The following is an 18,754-nucleotide window of genomic DNA, read 5'->3' on the forward strand; positions in this document are numbered from 1 at the left end:
CAGTGGAGGCCAATTCTCTGAATGCATTCAAGAGAGAGCTAGATAGAGCTCTTAAGGATAGCGGAGTCAGGGGGTACGGGGAGAAGGCAGGAACAGGGTACTGATTGAGAATGATCAGCCATGATCACATTGAATGGCGGTGCTGGCTCGAAGGGCCGAATGGCCTCCTCCTGCACCTATTGTCTATTGTCTATTGTCTAATTTCAGAAATACACCATGGGAAACAGGCCCTTCGGCCCACTGGGTTCGTGCTGACCATTGCTCACCCGTTCACACTAGTTCCTTGTTATCTCACTTTCTTGTGCGCTCCCTACACAATAGGGACAATTTAAAAAGGTCAATTGATCGACAAACCCGCATCTCTTTGGAACATGGGGGGGAGGGGGGGGGGGAACTGGAGCACCTGGAAGAAACCCTTGCAGTCAGATGTAGAACATGCAAACTCCACACAGACAGCAGCCGAGGCCGGGACTCTGGTGCTGTGAGGCGGCAGCACAACCAGCTGCGCCACTGTGTCGCCCATCACCTGCAGTTTGATAAATAACATTGTGCTTTTTACAATCCCAGATATGGCACATATTTACATATTGAGTCGGCTGGGACACCATTCAGATATTGACAATACCAGAATATCAAGTCCTTTTTCGCCACAGTGCTTACTGACGCAAATTGCATTAGATTCTATAACTGGATCATTTTAATGTACAGACTGGACTGCTCAGAACAGGTTGCAGCTGATGAATTATCCTCTGTTTCACAGCTGAAGCCAACACGAGACTTTGATTTGTGGTGATACCATGCAACCTTTTCTAAATGAGTCCTTATCTTATGCCACTTCCACTGTCCTTTGTACTCCCTGGAGTGTTGTCTCCTTTGCGTTCCTGCTTGTAAATCTCCACATTCATCTGAGATATTTATTAGGACTTGTTCTTTGCTTCTAACGGACAGTAATACTGCTGAGTGCCTGGTGCTGCAAGGCACGTGTTTGCTGCATCTATATTCAATATTCAAACCGGGCTTTTAATTATTGTTTTAAGGTCTTCCCTCATGGTAAGTCACCAACTCAATCAATGAAACCAAAAAAGGAGACACAAATTACCCCCCCCCCATTAGGGAAAGGTGAAGTACGAGACCTGGGTGTCCTTGTACATCAGTCACTGAAAGTAAGCATGCAGGTTCAGCAGGCAGTGAAGAAAGCTAATGGCATGTTGGCCTTCATAACGAGAGGAGTTGAGTATAGGAGCAAAGACGTCCTTCTGCAGTTGTACAGGGCCCTGGTGAGACCACACCTGGAGTATTGTGTGCAGTTTTGGTCTCCTAATTTGAGGAAGGACATTCTTGCTATTGAGGGAGTGCAGCATAGGTTCACGAGGTTAATTCCCGGGATATGATATATCTGTCATATGATGTAAGAATGGAGCGACTGGGCTTGTATTTACTGGAATTTACAAGGATGAGAGGGGATCTTGTAGAATTTTAAAAAAATTATTAAGGAATTGGGCACGCTAGATGCAGGAAACATGTTCCCGATGTTGGGGGAGTCCAGAACCAAGGGCACAGTTTAAGAATAAGGGGTAGACCATTTTGAACTGAGATGACGAAAAACGTTTTCACACAGAGAGTTGTGAATTTCTCTGCCTCAGAAGGCAGTGGAGGCAGTGGAGGCCAATTCACTGGATGCATTCAAAAGAGCGTTAGATAAAGCTCTTAGGGCTAGCGAAATCAAGGGATATGGGGAGAAGGCAGGAGAAGGCAGGATATGGGGAGAAGGCAGGAACGGGGTACTGATTGTGGTTGATCAGCCATGATCACAGTGAATGGCAGTGCTGGCTCGAATGGCCTACTCCTGCACCCATTGTCTGTATCTATGATCTATCTCTCCCTCCTAACCCTATTCCCCTGCCGTCTCCCCATAACCCCTGACACACAATCAAGAATCTATCTACCTCTGCCTTAAAAATATCTACTGTATTGACTTGGCCTCTGCAGCTTTCAGTGGCAATGAATTCCACAGATTCACCAACCTCTGACTAAGTCTGCATTAAATAATCTGATCTCCCGGTGGCTGAGCACTTCAACTCCCCCTCCCATTCCCAGTCTGACCTTTCTGTCATGGACCTCCTCCAGTGCCATAGTGAGTCCTACCGGAAATTCGAGGAACAGCACCTCATATTTCGCCTGGGCAGCTTGCAGCCCAGCAGTATGAACATTGACTTCTCCAACTTTAGATAGTTCCTCTGTCCCTCTCTTCCCCTCCCCCTTCCCAGATCTCCCACTGTCTTCCTGTCTCCACCTATATCCTTCCTTTGTCCCACCCCCCTGACATCAGTCTGTAGAAGGGTCTCGACCCGAAACGTCGCACATTCCTTCTCTCCTGAGATGCTGCCTGACCTGCTGAGTTACTCCAGCATTTTGTGAAAGAAATCCCTCCTCATCTTCTTCCTAAAGGAATGTCCTTCAATTCTAAGGTGATGACCTCTGGTCCGAGACTCTCTCACAAGTGGAAACATCCTCTCTACATCCACTCTACCCAGGCCCAATAGGATAAATGGGGATGAATTTCAAGGCAATTTTCAGGTAGGGTAGGGTTTCTGGGGCAGGAGAGTGGGGCAGCGCTGGGGACCCAGGTTCTAACCTAACCAGGGGTACTGTCTGTAAGAAGTTTGCTTGTTCTTCCTGCAAACGCATGGATTTTACCCGAGTGCTCCGGTTTCCACTAACTCCAAAGACGTGCAGGTTTCTAGGTTAGTTGGGCTCTGTAGATTATCCCTAATGTCTCAGATAGAACTAGTGTACGGGTGGTCACTGGTCGGCTAGACTCGGTGGGCCGAAGGGCCTATTTCCACACGTTATCTCTTCATTAAACTGTTAATGAACTTCATTAAACAACCAGAGAGAAGTCCTGAACTGCACTCTACCTCATTGATAACCATCAGACTATCCTTGTTGGGACTTTCCTGCTTTACCGTGCTCTGAACGATACTCCCTTATCATGAATCTATACACTGTAAATGGCTCGATTGTAATCGTGTATTGTCTTTCCGCTGACTGGATAGCACGTAACAAAAGCTTTTCACTGTACCTCGGTACACGTGAGCTGAACTAAACTAAACTGCAATGACTCTATCCCCTACTCTCAATTTCTCCGTCTACGCCACATCTGCGCCCAAGATGAGGTGTTCCATACTAGAACATCCCCTCTCCCATCATAGATGAGGCCCTCACTCGTGTCCCCTCGGTACCCCGCAGCTCCGCCCTTGCTCCCCCTCCCCCTGGTTGCAACAGAGACAGAGTCCCCCTCGTCCTTACCTTCCACCCCATCAGCCGTCGCATACAACATATAATTCTCCGAAATTTCCGCCACCTCCTATGGGATCCCACCACTAGCCACATTTTCCCATCTCCACCCCTTTCTGCCTTCCGCAGAGACCGTTCCCTCCGCAACTCCCTGGTCAACTCATCCATTCCCACCCAAACCATCCCCTCCCCAGGTACCTTCCCCTGCAACCGCAGAAAGTGTAACAGTTGCCGCTATACCTCCTCCCTCGACTCTGTCCAGGGACCCCGACAGTCCTTTCAGGTTAGGCAGAGGTTCACTTGCACCTCCTCCAACCTCATCTACTGGATCCGTTGTTCAAGATGTGGACTCTTATACATCGGCGAGACCAAATGCAGACTTGGTAATCGTTTTGCGGAACACCTTCGCTCGGCCCGCCTGAACCAACCTGATCTCCCAGTTGCCGGACACTTTAATTCTCCTTCCCATTCCTACACAGACCTATCTGTCCTCGGTCTCCTCCATTGTCAGAGTGAGGCTAAACACAAATTGGAGGAACAGCATCTCATATTTCACTTGGGCAGCTTATAGCCCAGTGGTATGAATATTGATTTCTCTAACTTCAAGTAGCCTCGGCATTCCCTCTCTCTCTATCCCTCCCCCACCCAAGTCACACCAGCTTCTCATTTTCACCCAACAAACAGCTTCCAATGGCCTGTTTCCTTTATTATCGTTAGTATTTTGCATCTCTTTCATTCATTGTTCTTCATCTCTCCACATCACCGTCTGTATCTCTCGTTTCGCCAATCCCTAACCAGCCTGAAGAAGGGTCTCGACCCGAAACGTCACCCATTCCTTCTCTCCAGAGTTGCTGCCTGTCCCGCTGAGCTACGCCAGCTTTTTGGGTCTGTCTTTGGTTTAAACCAGCATCTGCAGTTCCTTCTTAAACTATACTGTTGGTGGTCAGACCCATAACCGGGCTGTGGGCTATTCCTGGACACCCTTTCTATCCTGGCAAACATGCAGTGTTGAAACTGGAGCATTGAAAATGCTCCCATTAAAATGAATGGGGGGGGGGGACTGCTGTAGGGGAATCTCTGGTTTAAATCTATGGTTTAATGAGGTTAATTAATATGTTTAATTGTATGTGTAATTTTCCCGGTTTTCCCTGCAGTTTTTAATGAGTCCCAAATGGTTTTGAATGTCAAAGACATTCACAAGTGTACAGTAATCGTGTCGGCTTTGATACTGGCTGGGCCTAGGGGGATGGAAAATGGCAAAGTCTTCTCAGTTCAGTTTAGTTTAGTTTTATTGTCACGTGTACCGAGGCACGGTGAAAAGCTTTTGTTGCGTGCTAACCAGTCAGCGGAAAGACAATACATGATTACAAACGAGCCACAGTCCACAGATACTGTAAGTGATGGGTCTTTGTCCCAAACATTATGGAGGGCACTGTACATAATAAAACAATAACGTGAATAACATTTAGTGCCAGATAAAGCCAGTAAGGTCCAATCAAATGCCAGTCAAGGCCCGAGTATCTCCAATGAAGTAGACAGTAGTTCAGGACTGCTCTCTGGTTGTGTTAGGATGATTCAGCTGCCTGATAACAGCTGCAAAGAAACTGAACCTGAATCTGGAGGTGTGCGTTTTTCACACTTCTCTACCTTTTGCCTGATGGGAGAGGGGAGAAGGGGGAGTGGCCGGGGTGCAACTCATCCTTGATTATGCTGGTGGCCTTGCCGAGGCAGCATGAGGTGTAGATGGAGTCAATAGAAGGGAGGTTGGTTTGTGTGATGGTCTGGGCTGCCTCCACAATTCCCTACAATTTCTTGTGTTCTTGGATGGCGCTGTTCCCAAACCATGCAGTCAGCACAGGTAGGTGTGGCCCCTGCACCTTTCTGACAGGGGATCTCATGGGGACGTATAAAATTATGAAAGCTAGATGCAGGAAAAACGTTCCCAATGTTGGGGGAGTCCAGAACCAGGGGCCACAGTCTAAGAATAAAGAGGAGGCCATTTGAAACTGAGGTGAGAAAAAAACTTTTTCACCCAGAGAGTTGTGAATTTGTGGAATTCTCTGCCACTGAGGGCAGTGGTGGCCAATTCACTGGATGAATTTAAAAGAGAGTTAGATGGAGCCTTAGGGGCTAGTGGAATCAAGGGATATGGGGAGAAGGCAGGCACAGGTTACTGATTGTGGATGATCAGCCATGATCACAATGAATGGCGGTGCTGGCTCGAAGGGCCAAATGGCCTCCTCCTGCACCTATTTTCTATGTTTCTACGTTTCTGTGACAGTGTATGACTGCACTCAGGGTTACACCGGAAGAACAATATGATCCAGGGACAGGCAACCAGCAACCACGGAATGTTAAAAAGATCTGCCCCAATGTATTTTGATCTTCATGGAACATAGAACAGCTCAGCTTAGAGAGAGGGTCTTGGGCCCAGCATGTCTGCGCTGAACATGATGCCTGGATTAGAAGGTTTCAGCTGCAGGAAGAGGTTGGTTAGACTTGGATCGTTTTCTCTGGAACGTCGGAGGTTGAGGGATGACTTGACAGAAGTATATAAAATTAGGAGAGGCGTGAAAGGGTAGACAACCAGAAACTTTCTCAGAATGGAAATGTCCAATAATGGAGGTCATAGCTATAGCGCGAGAGGGGGAATGGAGAGGTGGGCAAGTTTTTTACACAGTGAGGTGGGGGACTGAAGCCCATTACCAAGGTTGGTGACAGAGGCAGGTACGTTAGTGGTGTTTAGGAGACTTTTTAGACAGGCAGATAGAGGTGCAGGGAATATAGAGATATGGATCATGTACAGGCAGATGAGATCAGTTTTGTCTCTGGAGAAAAGGAATGGGTGACGTTTCGGGTGGAAAACCCTTCTTCAGACTGAGATTCAGGGAAGAGGGAAAGTAGAGGTTCTGAACATTTTCATACCTCTGGTTTCCTTCTCCTGACTCTCAGCCCAAAGAAGGGCTTCGATCCACAACGTCACCTGTTCCTTTTCTCCAGCGATGCTGCCTGAACCGCTGAGTTTCTCCAGCAACTTGTGTCCATCATCAGTGTAAACTAGCATCTGTGGTTCCTTCCTACCCCTGAGATCAGTTTAACTTTGTATCGTGTTGGGCACAAGGGCCTCATCCTGTGCTGTACTATTCTATGAAATCTATGAAATCTATGATGCCAAGATCAACCTTTATCTTCCTGTGTATAATCCATATCCTTCCATTCCCCCGCATATCCCGGCCACTCCCTCTTCTCCCCTCTCCCATCGGGAAAAAGGTACAGACGTGTGAAAACGCACACCTCCAGTTTCATGGGCAGTTTCTTCCCAGCTGTTATCAGCCAACCGAACCATCCTACTGCAATCAGAGAGCAGTGCTGAACTACTATCCACCTCATCGGGGACCCTCGGACTTAATCGGACTTTGCTGGCTTTACCTTGCACGAAACGTTATTCCCTTATAGACAATAGACAATAGACAATAGACAATAGACAATAGGTGCAGGAGGAGGCCATTCGGCCCTTCGAGCCAGCACCGCCATTCAATGTGATCATGGCTGATCATACGTTTCAATAAGATCCCCTCTCATCCTTGTAAATTCCAGTGTATACAAGCCTTGTCGCTCCAGTCTTTCAACATATGATAGTCCCGCCATTCCGGGAATTAACCTAGTAAACCTACGCTGCACGCCCTCAATAAGAAGAATATCCTTCCTCAAATTTGGAGACCGAAACTGCACACAGTACTCCAGGTGCGGTCTCACTAGGGCCCTGTACAACTGCAGAAGGACCTCTTTGCTCCTATACTCAACTCCTCTTGTTATGAAGGCCAACATTCCATTGGCTTTCTTCACTGCCTGCTGTACCTGCATGCTTCCTTTCAGTGACTGATGCACTAAGACACCCAGATCTTGTTCATATTTCAGATACAGCGCGGAAACAGGCCTTTTCGGCCCACCAAGTCCGCGCCGCCCAGCGATCCCTGCACATTAACACTATCCTATACCCACACTAGAGACAATTTTTACATTTACCCAGCCAATTAACCTACAAACCTGTACGTCTTTGGAATGTGGGAGGAAACCGAAGATCTCGGAGAAAACCCATGCAGGTCACGGGGAGAACGTACAAACTCCTTACAGACAGCGCCCGTAGTCAGGATCGAACCTGAGTCTCCGGCGCTGCATTCGCTGTAAAGCAGCAACTCTACCGTTGCGCCACCGTGCCGAATAGGGTTGTACGTCCCCTATTCCTAACTTGACACCATTCAGATAATACTCTGCCTTCCTATTCTTACCACCAAAGTGGATAACCTCACACTTATCCACATGTATCTATACATTGTAAATGGCTCAATTGTAATCATGTACTGTCTTTCTGCTGACTGGATAGTACTGGGTAACAAAAGTTTTTCGCTGTACCTCGGTACACGTGACAATAAACTCATCTAAACTAAACTAAACTAAACTAAACTATCCACGTGCCTATCCAAAAGTCTCTTAAATGCCACCATCGTATCTGTCTCACCCACCACCCTTGGCAGCAATGTGGACAAATTGAACCTGTGGAGTCACAGAGCAAGCGGCTAAATAGATAGAAATCTGGATGCTAAATGGCGATGTGAATTCATGGCAGCTGCATGGATTGGTAAATATCAGAAAATAATGTTTCACAAGGACCTGTACTGCAATTCTTTTGTTCAATATTTACAAAAAACAATTTGGATTCCGGGATGAGAAACATTATATCATAATTGGGAATTTACATTAAACTGAGTGGTGTAGTCCGTGAACTGCATAAAAGTGGAGAAGATATAAATAAACCTGCAAAATAATTGTGCAGATGACAAATGGACCAACATTGATAAATTGGAGATAACATATTTTGATTGGAAGGATAAGGAAGCTAAGTACTTTCTGGGAAATAATGAGGAATGGAGGAAATTGGGAATAAACGCAGAAACAGGTAAGATGCAGGTTAATAACATCATTAAAATAAAACCCTAGGACTTATTTCCAATGGAATAAAATTAAAATGCAGAAACGTTATATTCAACTTTTATAAAAACTTAGTCAGATGCATGCCTTGAATACTGGGTCTGTGTTGCGAGCTTTGACTTGGTTTTGAAGAAGGGATCTAGAGTATCACAGTGGCGCAACAGTAGAGTTGCTGCCTTACCACGCCAGAGACCCGGGTTCGATCCTGGCCCCGGTTGCTGTCTGTACGGAGTTTGTCCATTCTCCCTGTGACTGTGTGGGTTTTCTCCGGGAGTTCCGGTTTTTCACCAACGTGCAGGTGGCCAATTAACTGTTGGCCGGCTTCCTTGTGGAAAATTGTGTTCAGGGGTTTGCCCCAAGTAAAAACAGGCTTCACGGGTAGCAGCAAACTCGGACCATCCATGTACAAACAAGGAACCGCAGTTACTGGTTTACACAAAAGGACACAAAGTGCTGGAGTAACACAACGGGTCAGGCAGCATCTCTGGAGTATCATCCTTGCTTTGCTTCACAGATTTTTTTTCCTTGCCCTTTGCGTGCATACGACGTCAGTGGGTCAGGCAGCATCTCTGGAGTAACATGGTCCCAACCCGAAACGCCACCTATCCATGTTCTCCAGAGGTGTGTAGGAAGGAACTGCAGATAGACACAAAATGCTGGAGTAACTAAACGGGTCAGGCAGTATCTCTGGAGAAAAGGAAGAGGTGACGTTTCTGGTCGAGACCATCCCTCTGAGCCTTCTCCAGCGATGCTGCCTGACCTGCTGTGTCACTCCAGCACTGCGTCCTTTCGGATAGATTTAGAGATACAGCGCAGAAACAGGCCCTTCAGCCCACCGGGTCCGCGCCGCCCAGCGATCCCCACACACTAACACTATCATACACCCACTAGGGACAATTTTTACATTTGCCCAGCCAATTAACCTACATACCTGCATGTCTTTGGAGTGTGGGAGGAAACCGAAGATCTCGGAGAAAACCCACGCAGGTCACGGGGAGAAACTCCGTACAGACGGCGCCCGTAGTCAGGATCGAACCTGAGTCTCTGGCGCTGCATTCGCTGTAAGGCAGCAACTCTACCGCTGCGCCACCGTGCCGCCGCGATAATTCCCTAGCGAGTGGAAAGTCCAAGGTGATCATTCCACTTGAGGGTGAGACCAGCCTTAGAGATAAACATAGCTCTGATCAAACCTAATTTCTGGGAAATGTGTTTTGCCCAGAGAATGGATCTAATGTGGAGCTTGATGCCACAAGGAATGGTTGAGCTGAGCATGATGACTGCTTGTTGGGAGGTACCTGGCTGAATACAGGAGGGAGGGAGGTTTGCTCATGGACCTTACTGGCCCTCATTCTATTTTTAATCAGACTCCTACTGGACTTTATCTTACACTAAACGTTACTCCCTTCATCCTGCATCCGTACAATGTGGACGGCCTGATTGTAATCATGCATAGTCTTTTCGCTGATTGGGTAGCTTGTAACAAGAAGCTTTACACAGCACCTCTCGGTGGCAATAATAGACTAAACTAAACTATGGTTAAGAGGAGACTTGTGTGGAACTTCAACATGAATGTAGACTTTTTCAGAGCCATTGACCAGTTTCTGTGATGTATGGACTTTGTAAGTGGATGTTCACTGCTATCAATCATCTCTTCCTTGCCCACATCATAGTGTAGCTGCAGGAGTACTCCTCCATTGGTGTCAGCTTGGTTGATGAGCCACATTGGGATGGCTAACTGATGCTGACAGCTGAGCAATTAATGTACATGAGACCAGATGCCCAATTATTCATTGGGCCTTGGAACATTATCATTATTATTGGTTGAGCAGGATATGCTTAACACAATTTCTCACCAACTGAAGTATGATAAATACATCTCCCTCCTCCTGTCCTGCTGCTAACGTGACTTTGCTTTATCTGCAAGGAGAACAGTCGTTTTTTTAATGAAATAATTCCTGTACTCGTACTCCTGTAGTAGAGTCACGTTAAGCTACTATAAGCAGACTACTTGAATATAAAGTACCATACGACCAGGTTTTTAATTTAGTTTTAGTTTAGTTCAGAGTTATATTACTCAATGGGCAAGAACTTTCTATGCAAAGAAGGGTTCCTGGCTTAGATACCTGATCTATTTTAGGTTTACATGAAAATTGTAGACAAAGGTAGCTTTCCATCCATCTTGATTCACAGTATCTAGTTTCGTTTAGAGATACAGGGCGGAAAGATTTAGATTTAGAGATACAGCGCGGAAACGGCCCCTTCGGCCCACTGAGTTCGCGCCGCCCAGCGATCCCTGCACATTAACACTATTCCTACACACACTGGGGACAATTTTTACATTTTACCCAGTCAATTAACCTACATACCTGTACGTCTTTGGAGTGTGGGAGGAAACCGAAGATCTCGGAGAAAACCCACGCAGGTCACGGGGAGAACGTACAAACCAGATCGAAGGAGATGGTAGTGACCTTCTCCAACAAGCAGAGGCAACTGGCTGCGGCAGTAATCGCCACTATCCACGGGAAGTCTGTGGAGATTGTTGAGGAATTCAAGTACCTGGGCACAGTCTTCGACAACCTGCTGAAATTTTCCTCCAATACTGCCCTGCGGCCCACCGATTCCACGTCGACCAGCGATCCCTGTATGCCAACACTATTCTGCACAGGCTAGGGATCATTTACAAATTTCCCAGGCCAATTAGCCTACAAACCAGTACGTCTTTCGAATGTGGGAGGAAACCGGAGCTCCCGGAGAAAACCCACGCAGGTCACGGGGAGAACGTACAAACACCGTACAGACAGCGCCCATAATCAGGATCGAACCCGGGTCTCTGGTGGTGTACATCAGCAGCTCTACCACTGTGCCACCCCTGTGTCCACCTTCACCCTATTAACCAGCACCTGCAGTACTTTGTTTCTTACATTGGTCAGAGGAGATAGAGTGGATGTGGATGTAAATTTAAGTCTCCGAGTCAATGGTTTTGCACCTTGGTTTCTTTTAAATACCATCTCAGACAGCGGTGTTGTGCAGTGTTCCTTGGCCCAAATAACCCGGAGAATAGGAATCTCACAATTTATGTCCTTCCACCCCCCCCCCCCCCCCCACCCCCAAGCTATTGTTTGGACATTTAATCTTTGCAGTATTGTGCAGAGTTCTGTGCAGAAGATTGTTCCTGTCAGCAATATGATGGAAAGGTCACAAGAACAAAATCCTTTGTGGACAAGAACGTATTCGGTAGCTCATTCAAAGGTCACTTAATTCTGTATCCAAAGAACCTTGTCCATTGTGCTGAGAGCCAGCACCCTGAGATGGACTGGCAAGCTTTTCACATAGACCTTTAACTATGGAATGCATTGCCGGAAAATGTGAACTGCTGCAGATATCAGCCTCCGGTTGCCAGTGATATTTTAATTAGAAGTCTCCAAATATTTAACGCAGTCATTCGCTGGAAGAATAAGGGCGGCACGGTGGCGCAGCGGTAGAGTTGCTGACTATGGGCGTTGTCTGCATGGAGTTTGTACCTTCTCCCCGTGACATGCGTGGGTTTTCTCCGGGTGCTCCGGTTTCCTCCCACACTCCAAAGGCGTACAGGTTAATTGTCTATGGTGTAAATTGTCCCTGGTGTGTAGTGTGTGCTAGTTTAATGGGGATTGCTGACCCGCGTGGACTCGGTGGACCGAAGGTCCTTTTTCTGCGCTGTATATCTAACCAGGATCTCTCAACTCTCCTAAGTGGGTCAGTACAACTTTGTAGTCTACTTGGCTTCGATAAATATTGTAAATTGTCCCTAGTCTCTGTGTCTACATCTGTATCTGTATCTTGACGTATAATCGCCATCACCGGTTGTCGCATACGTTAGGGAGTCATGTGCCAAGTTGCAATTAAATATTAAAGTGGATGGTGTTAGTGTGCGGACAGTGTAGGGTGGTGCTAGTGTGCGGGGATCGCTGGTCGGCACGGACTCGGTGGGCCGAAGGGCCTGCTTCCGCACTGTATCTCTAAACTAAACTAAACTAAACCAGACAAATGGCCTCAGGGAGGGTGGAGCCTGGTAGGCCCATTGTTGTCTAAGGAAGGTATGATCTCAAGAGGGATACACTTACACTGTGGTGAACTGTGGAAAGGGTTACATTACTAGGGGTGGAGGAAGCTGGCAAGGGTTGGGGTGGGGTGGGGAGGGGGGTGTTGGTAGAAACTAGACCAAGTGGACCCGTTGGGCCCAAACCTCTCCTGCATTGGTGCAGCACCCTCTCCTCCCCCTCCCTCCTCCCCCCCTCTACCTCCATTCCCCCCTCTCCCCCCTCCCCCTCGCTCCCTCCTGCCCCCTCCTTCCCCCTCCCTCCTCCCCTCCCCCCTCCCTCCCCCTCCCCCCTCCCCTCCCCCCTCCCTCCCCCTCCCCTCCACCCACTCCCTCTCCCCCTCCCCCTCCCCCCCACTCCATCCCCTTTAACACCCCCCTTATCCTCCCTCCTCCCCCCCTCCCTCCCCCTCCCCCCTCCCTCCCTAGGAAATAGATTTAAATTTTAAAATGTGAATAACTTTAAAAATGTAACACCGATTTCAATGAAACTTCTTCCATTAGCACCAAAGGGATGACGGTGAGTAAGGTGGGCCTAAAATTGTTGCGTTATCGTGTACCATTTTGGCTGTAGTTCAGGAACAAACAATCAAACAAACAAGAGTTTTAGTATATAGATCACTTAAACTGAGATGCTGCCTGACACATTGAGTTACTCCAGCACTTTGTGTCTTTTGTTGTGTCTTTTCTGCAGTTCCTTCTAACTCCTTCAAACTAATTTATCTGAGAATTTAATGGGAATCTGAAGGACAACTTTTTTTTTACACATAGGTGTGTGTGTGTGTGTGTGTGTGTGGAACAAGCTGCTGGAGTGGGTGGTTGTGGCAGGTGCTATCACAAAGTTTGGACAGGGACATGGATAGGATAGGTTTAGAAGCTTATGGGCCGAACACAGGCAGGCGAGACCAGTAACAATGGGGCATGTTGGTCAGCGTGGGCATGTTGGGCCAAAGGGCATGTTTCCATGCTATATATCTCTAGGTCAGATGCAGTTAATCCTACTTCTGATGAAGAATCAACCTTATGAAATGTTAGCACAATTTCTCTCTCTTTGTCAACGCTGCCTGACCTGCTGAATATATTTCCATTATTTTCATCTTCTATTTCATTACCAGATTATTCATTGTACTTTGCCTTTGGTTTTTGTTCCTCCTCACATATCTTTTTCAAAATCCCACTGGGGATATCCATGAATGGACTTGGCTTGTACAAATGGTCTTTTGAAGGACTGTATAAATTATTAACTATCTTGTGGTAACCAGTAAGGACTTACATATATTTGCATTTCAGAGGACATTTTCAAAGCTTACAACATTTTGACAGGACTTGCTGGGCTGTATGCAGGGAGGATACTTCCCTTGTGTGAGAAGCCTTGAATTAGGGAGTCACCATCACAGATAAGGGTCAGACCATTTAGGATTGCAATAAGGAGAAACGTCTTCATGGTGAGGATGGTGAATCACTATCCCCAAGGATTGGGATGCTGAGTCATTGAGTTTATTCAAAACAGATTGGCAAATGTCTGGATATGAAGGGACTCAAAGGATAATTCAGGCAAATGACACCAAGATCGGAGATCAGCTGTGATCTTTAATGAGCGACGGAGCAGGCTGAAGGACCCAATGGTCTACTTCCACTCCTATTTCTAACGTCCATGTGCTTTCAAAGTGTACTCAAAGCTATCTATACTGCTTCAAAAGAGTTAGGCTGAACTCTTTGATGGACTTACATTGTGTCATCAGACTGGAATATATTTAGACTTTATTTTAGACTTCAGACTTTAGAGATACAGCGCAGAAACAGGCCCTTCGACCTACCGAAGTCCCAAGGGTTGCCACATTTCTGCTGCCATTTTGTGTGTTTCAAGTCTAAAGTTAACAGTGTAGAGCCTTAACTTGGCCATAAAGGCCCGTTATCCTTGCAGCAGCACTGGGTCGGAGCTGCAAAGTCGGCCTGGCCAGGCGATGTGGCCAGTCCTCCCCACTGCAAGCCACATCCTATCCGTATGCCCAGCCACCTGGTGCGTCTTCCATATACCTCCATTCTCCCATATACTCCCATATACCTCCATTCTCTGCATATTCATATGCCTATCTTAAATATCAGTATAGTAACTGCCTCCTCCACCACCCCTGGCAGCGTATACCAGTCACCCACCATTCCTAATGTAAAAACAATTCCCTGCACATCTCCTTTAAACTTTTTATTCACAAAATGCTGGAGTAACTCAGCGGGTCAGGCAGCATCTCGGGAGAGAAGGAATGGGTGACGTTTCGGGTCGAGACCCTTCTTCAGACTGATGTCAGGGGGGCGGGACAAAGGAAGGATATAGGTGGAGACAGGAAGATAGAGGGAGACCTGGGAAGGTCCTTTAAACTTTGTCCCTCTCATAAGTCCATAAAGAAATTCCTCATCATCTCCTTTCTAAAGGTACATCTGTTTTTTTTGCGGCTATGGCTTCTGGTCCCAGACTCTCCCACTGGTGGAAACATTCACTCTACCCAGGTCTTTCATTATTCTTCGATATTGCAACCCGTTAAAAAGGTTCTGATTGTCGACTTAATCTATGCCTCTCATAGCTTTACATACTTCTATCAAGTCTCCCCTGGTCAGCATGGACTTGGTGGACTGAAGGCCCTGTTTCCCTGCTGCCTCTCCAAAGTAAAGAAACTCCTCCTTACATCCTTTCTAAAGGAACGTCCTTGTATTCTGAGGCCGTGACCTCTGGTCCCAGACTCTCCCACTAGTGGACACATCCTCTCCACATCCACTCTATCCAGGCTTTTCATTATTTACAGACAATCTTGGACACAAGGCACCAAAGCTTAGAGATCCTCAGCTACAACAATTGAGCGAAGATTTGGTAGCTTGTAGACACCATAATGCAGATGGAAATTTACATGTAAACTACTGCAGATGGTGGAGTTATGAAATGAATATTGGAAGTGCTGTAAATACACAATGAGCCAGCAAGCATACGTAGAACGAGAAATAAAGTTGACTTCTCAGATCAATAAGAATCAAATTTATCTTCACATGGAAATTTGCCAACTTATCAAAAGTAATCATCAAATAGGAGTTCAACAAACCAAATTACTTTTTAAAGTTATATATTGATACTGGAAATATAACAGTTCCGTATATGGATTTTTGAAAGGTGTTTAACTGAAGACTTGCTGAGCACATTAAGGCACGGAGATTTAGAAATCAATGGTGCAAGATTATTGGGACATAAATGATTGCCTGACTCTCGGATCGGGCAAAGAGGAAGCACATGCTGATTAGATATAGGCAAGCTAGATAAGCTACAAGATCATAAGATCATAAGTGATAGGAGCAGAATTGGGCCATTTGGCCCATCCAGTCTATTCCGCCATTCAATCATGGCTGATCTATCTCTCCCTCCTAACCCCATTCTCCTGCCTTCTCCCCATAACCCCTGACACCTGCATTAATCAAGAATCTATCTATCTCTGCCTTAAAAATATCCACTGACTTGGCCTCCAAAGCCTTCTGTGGCAAAGAGTTCCACAGATTCACCACCCTCTGACTGAAGGAAAGGTTGAGCAGGCCAGGACTTTATTCCCTGGAGAGCAGAACGAAGAGGGATGATGTTATTTTGGCGTAAAAGATCATGGGAGGAAGAGGTAGGGTAAATGCACAGAGTCTTTTACGCAGAGTTGGGGAATGAAGAAGCAGACTTAGGTTTAAGGGAATAAATGTCGAGTTGCATATACGATGCAAATAGGAGGTAGGTTTAAGGTGAAGGGGGGAAAAGATTTAATAGGTATCTCGGGAGCAATTTTTTTTACACAAAGAGTGGTAGGTACATGGAATAAGCTGCCAGTGCATGCTATCCAGTCAGCAGAGAGAGACAATACATGATTACAATCGAGCCATTTACAGTGTATAGATGATAAGGGATAAGAGAGACAATACATAATAAGGGAATAACATTTAGTATTTTTAAATGTGGTTTTCAACAAAACTATTAATATGCCGACAGTAATAAAACAGAAATGTATTCCACAGAAATCTTCAGATCTTGCAAATTGGCTAGTGGTAACAAATCATCAAGTCTGTGCCAGAGTGTTCTTTCTAATTGCCAGCTGTGGTCTCTCTAGCACTTGTAAGAGTAGAAATTGTCCTAGTATTTTAGACTACAGTTTGTAGTTTAGTTTAGTTTAGTTTATTGTCATGTGTTCCGAGGTACAGTGAAAAGCTTTTGTTGTGCGCCATCCAGTCAGCGGAAAGACAATACATGATTACAATCGAGCCATTTACAGTGTATAGATACATGATAAGGTAATAACGTTTAGTGCAAGGTAAAGCCAGCGAAGTCTGGTCAAGGATAGTTCGAGGGTCACCATAGCTCTTCCGCGCTGTATCTCTAAACTAAATTAAACTAAACTGAACTAAAACTAAACTAAATAAACTGAACTAAGCTATTCCCCTCATGGTTAGGTAAGCTGGTACATGCCATGGTTAGGTAAGCTGGTACATGCCATGGTTAGGTAAGCTGGTACATGCCTGGTTAGGTAAGCTGCTACATGCCTGGTTGCCCTAAATTGGGCCAGAGTTCCACCCATTTTGTTTGTGAAGGGAATTCTCCATGGAGCCCAGCATTGGAACCGAAAGACCGACTGAGTGCATTCAAGAGAGAGTTAGATAGAGCTCTTAAGGATAGCGGAGTCAGGGGGTATGGGGAGAAGGCAGGAACGGGGTACTGATTGAGAATGATCAGCCATGATCACATTGAATGGCGGTGCTGGCTCGAAGGGCCGAATGGCCTACTCCTGCACCTATTGTTCAAGGTGAAGGGGAAAAGATTTAATAGGAATCTGAGAGGTAATCTTTTCACACTAAGGGTGGTGGGTGTATGGAACAAGCTGCCAGAGGAGGTAGTTGAGGCTGAGACTATCCCAATGTTTAAGAAACAGTTAGACAGGCACATGGATAGGACAGGTTTGGAGGGATATGGACCAAACGCAAGCAGGTGGGACTAGTGTAGCTGGGACATGTTGGCCGGTGTGGGCAAGTTGGGCCGAAGGGCCTGTTTCCATACTGTCTCACTCCATGACTATGACTCTAGGAAATAATAGCTCTAACCAGTGGGCTCATAATAAGAAGCTGTAAACGTAAGATCATCAGCAGCATAACAGAGGGAGATGCGAAGAGATGTTCTTTCACAGGCTGCTGTCAAGACGTGAAATTCCCACCTGGGTCAGAAATAGCTTTTAAGGAGGAAAGGGAGAAATATTTGAAAAATAACCACTTAAAGTGAATTTTGCCAGAAGGCTGAAAAAGGACGGACCTTTCAGAGAACCTGTTTAAGCGTTTAGGGCTGAAAGCCGTTTCCAGTGAGGTCTTTTTCTGTGATTTATTCCAGTTTTAATAGTAACTATGTAGATAGGATAAACTAACCGTCGTGAGATAACGTTTAAGATGCTTCTTTTTTTGTTGTTGTCGACCCCTCTGCATTTTTTTTTTTTTTAATTCAGGTGTGGGAGAATGATATATTCACGTACTTTTGCCTTCGTCTCCACAGGTCTTTGTCGATTGAGGATTTTGGCCTCCCTGTTTTAATGTCCACGTGCCTTCGACACGAGAAATGGATCAGATGGATTGTAAACCTTACCAGCCACTGCCTAAAGTTCGATGCGAGATGGAATTAGCGTACACGAGTTCGTCAGATGAGAGCGAGGATGGCCTGAGTCCTCGCAAATCTCTGGACTCCAGAGAAACGCTCCACGAATACAGTAATGAGCTGCGAATGAACTACAACTGCCACAAGAAAGATATCATGCAAACAGTTGAAGAATCTCGGCAAGGTATGGGCGCGCGTTTTTCTTTTTTGTGTGTGTGCATTAAATATTAAATGTCTATCCGGAAATGTAAAGCACCCGACTTAAAACGAGCTGTCGGAATGAAAATGAGCAAACTGGACATGTTCCATTGAAGAGGACGGGTGGAAAATTAACCTAATTTCTCTCTCCAGTCTCTCAGGCAGACAACTTGATAATCCGCAGTTTGAAGGAATTTTACTCTCAAATTTGCTTCTTTTAATATGTCCTTTGCATTTCAATTAGATTGGGCAGAAATGCTGCTCCAATTTATAGATTAGCCTAGTTCTTTTTAAATGTGGTTTTTCAACAAAACTATTAATATGCTGACAGTAATAAAGCAGAAATGTATTCCACAGAAATACACCTCCGATCTTGCAAATTGGCTAGTGGTAACAAATCATGAAAACTGTGCCAGAGTGTTCTTTCTAATTGCCAGCTATGGTCTCTCAAGCATTTGTAAGTGTAGAATTTGTCCTCATATGTTAGACTACAGTTTGTAGTTTAGTTCAGTTTAGTTTATTGTCATGTGTACCGAGGTACAGTG

The 18,754-nt window shown here is 45.9% G+C and overlaps 1 protein-coding gene across 7 annotated transcripts in view; it reads left to right on the top strand.

The window, feature by feature from the left end:
• Nucleotides 1–18,754, top strand: part of tenm1 (teneurin transmembrane protein 1) — a 1,669,493-nt gene that overhangs the window by 1,094,753 nt on the left and 555,986 nt on the right. For all 7 annotated transcript variants that reach the window (XM_078412545.1, XM_078412546.1, XM_078412547.1 and 4 more), the window contains one exon: nt 17,913–18,195. In XM_078412545.1, the coding sequence (XP_078268671.1) occupies nt 17,976–18,195 (220 nt within the window). In that variant the 5' untranslated portion in view covers nt 17,913–17,975. The remainder of the gene's footprint in view (nt 1–17,912; nt 18,196–18,754) is intronic.

The sequence above is a fragment of the Rhinoraja longicauda genome, chromosome 15 (assembly GCF_053455715.1).
Source record: "Rhinoraja longicauda isolate Sanriku21f chromosome 15, sRhiLon1.1, whole genome shotgun sequence".
Classification (NCBI taxonomy): Eukaryota; Metazoa; Chordata; class Chondrichthyes; order Rajiformes; family Arhynchobatidae; genus Rhinoraja; species Rhinoraja longicauda.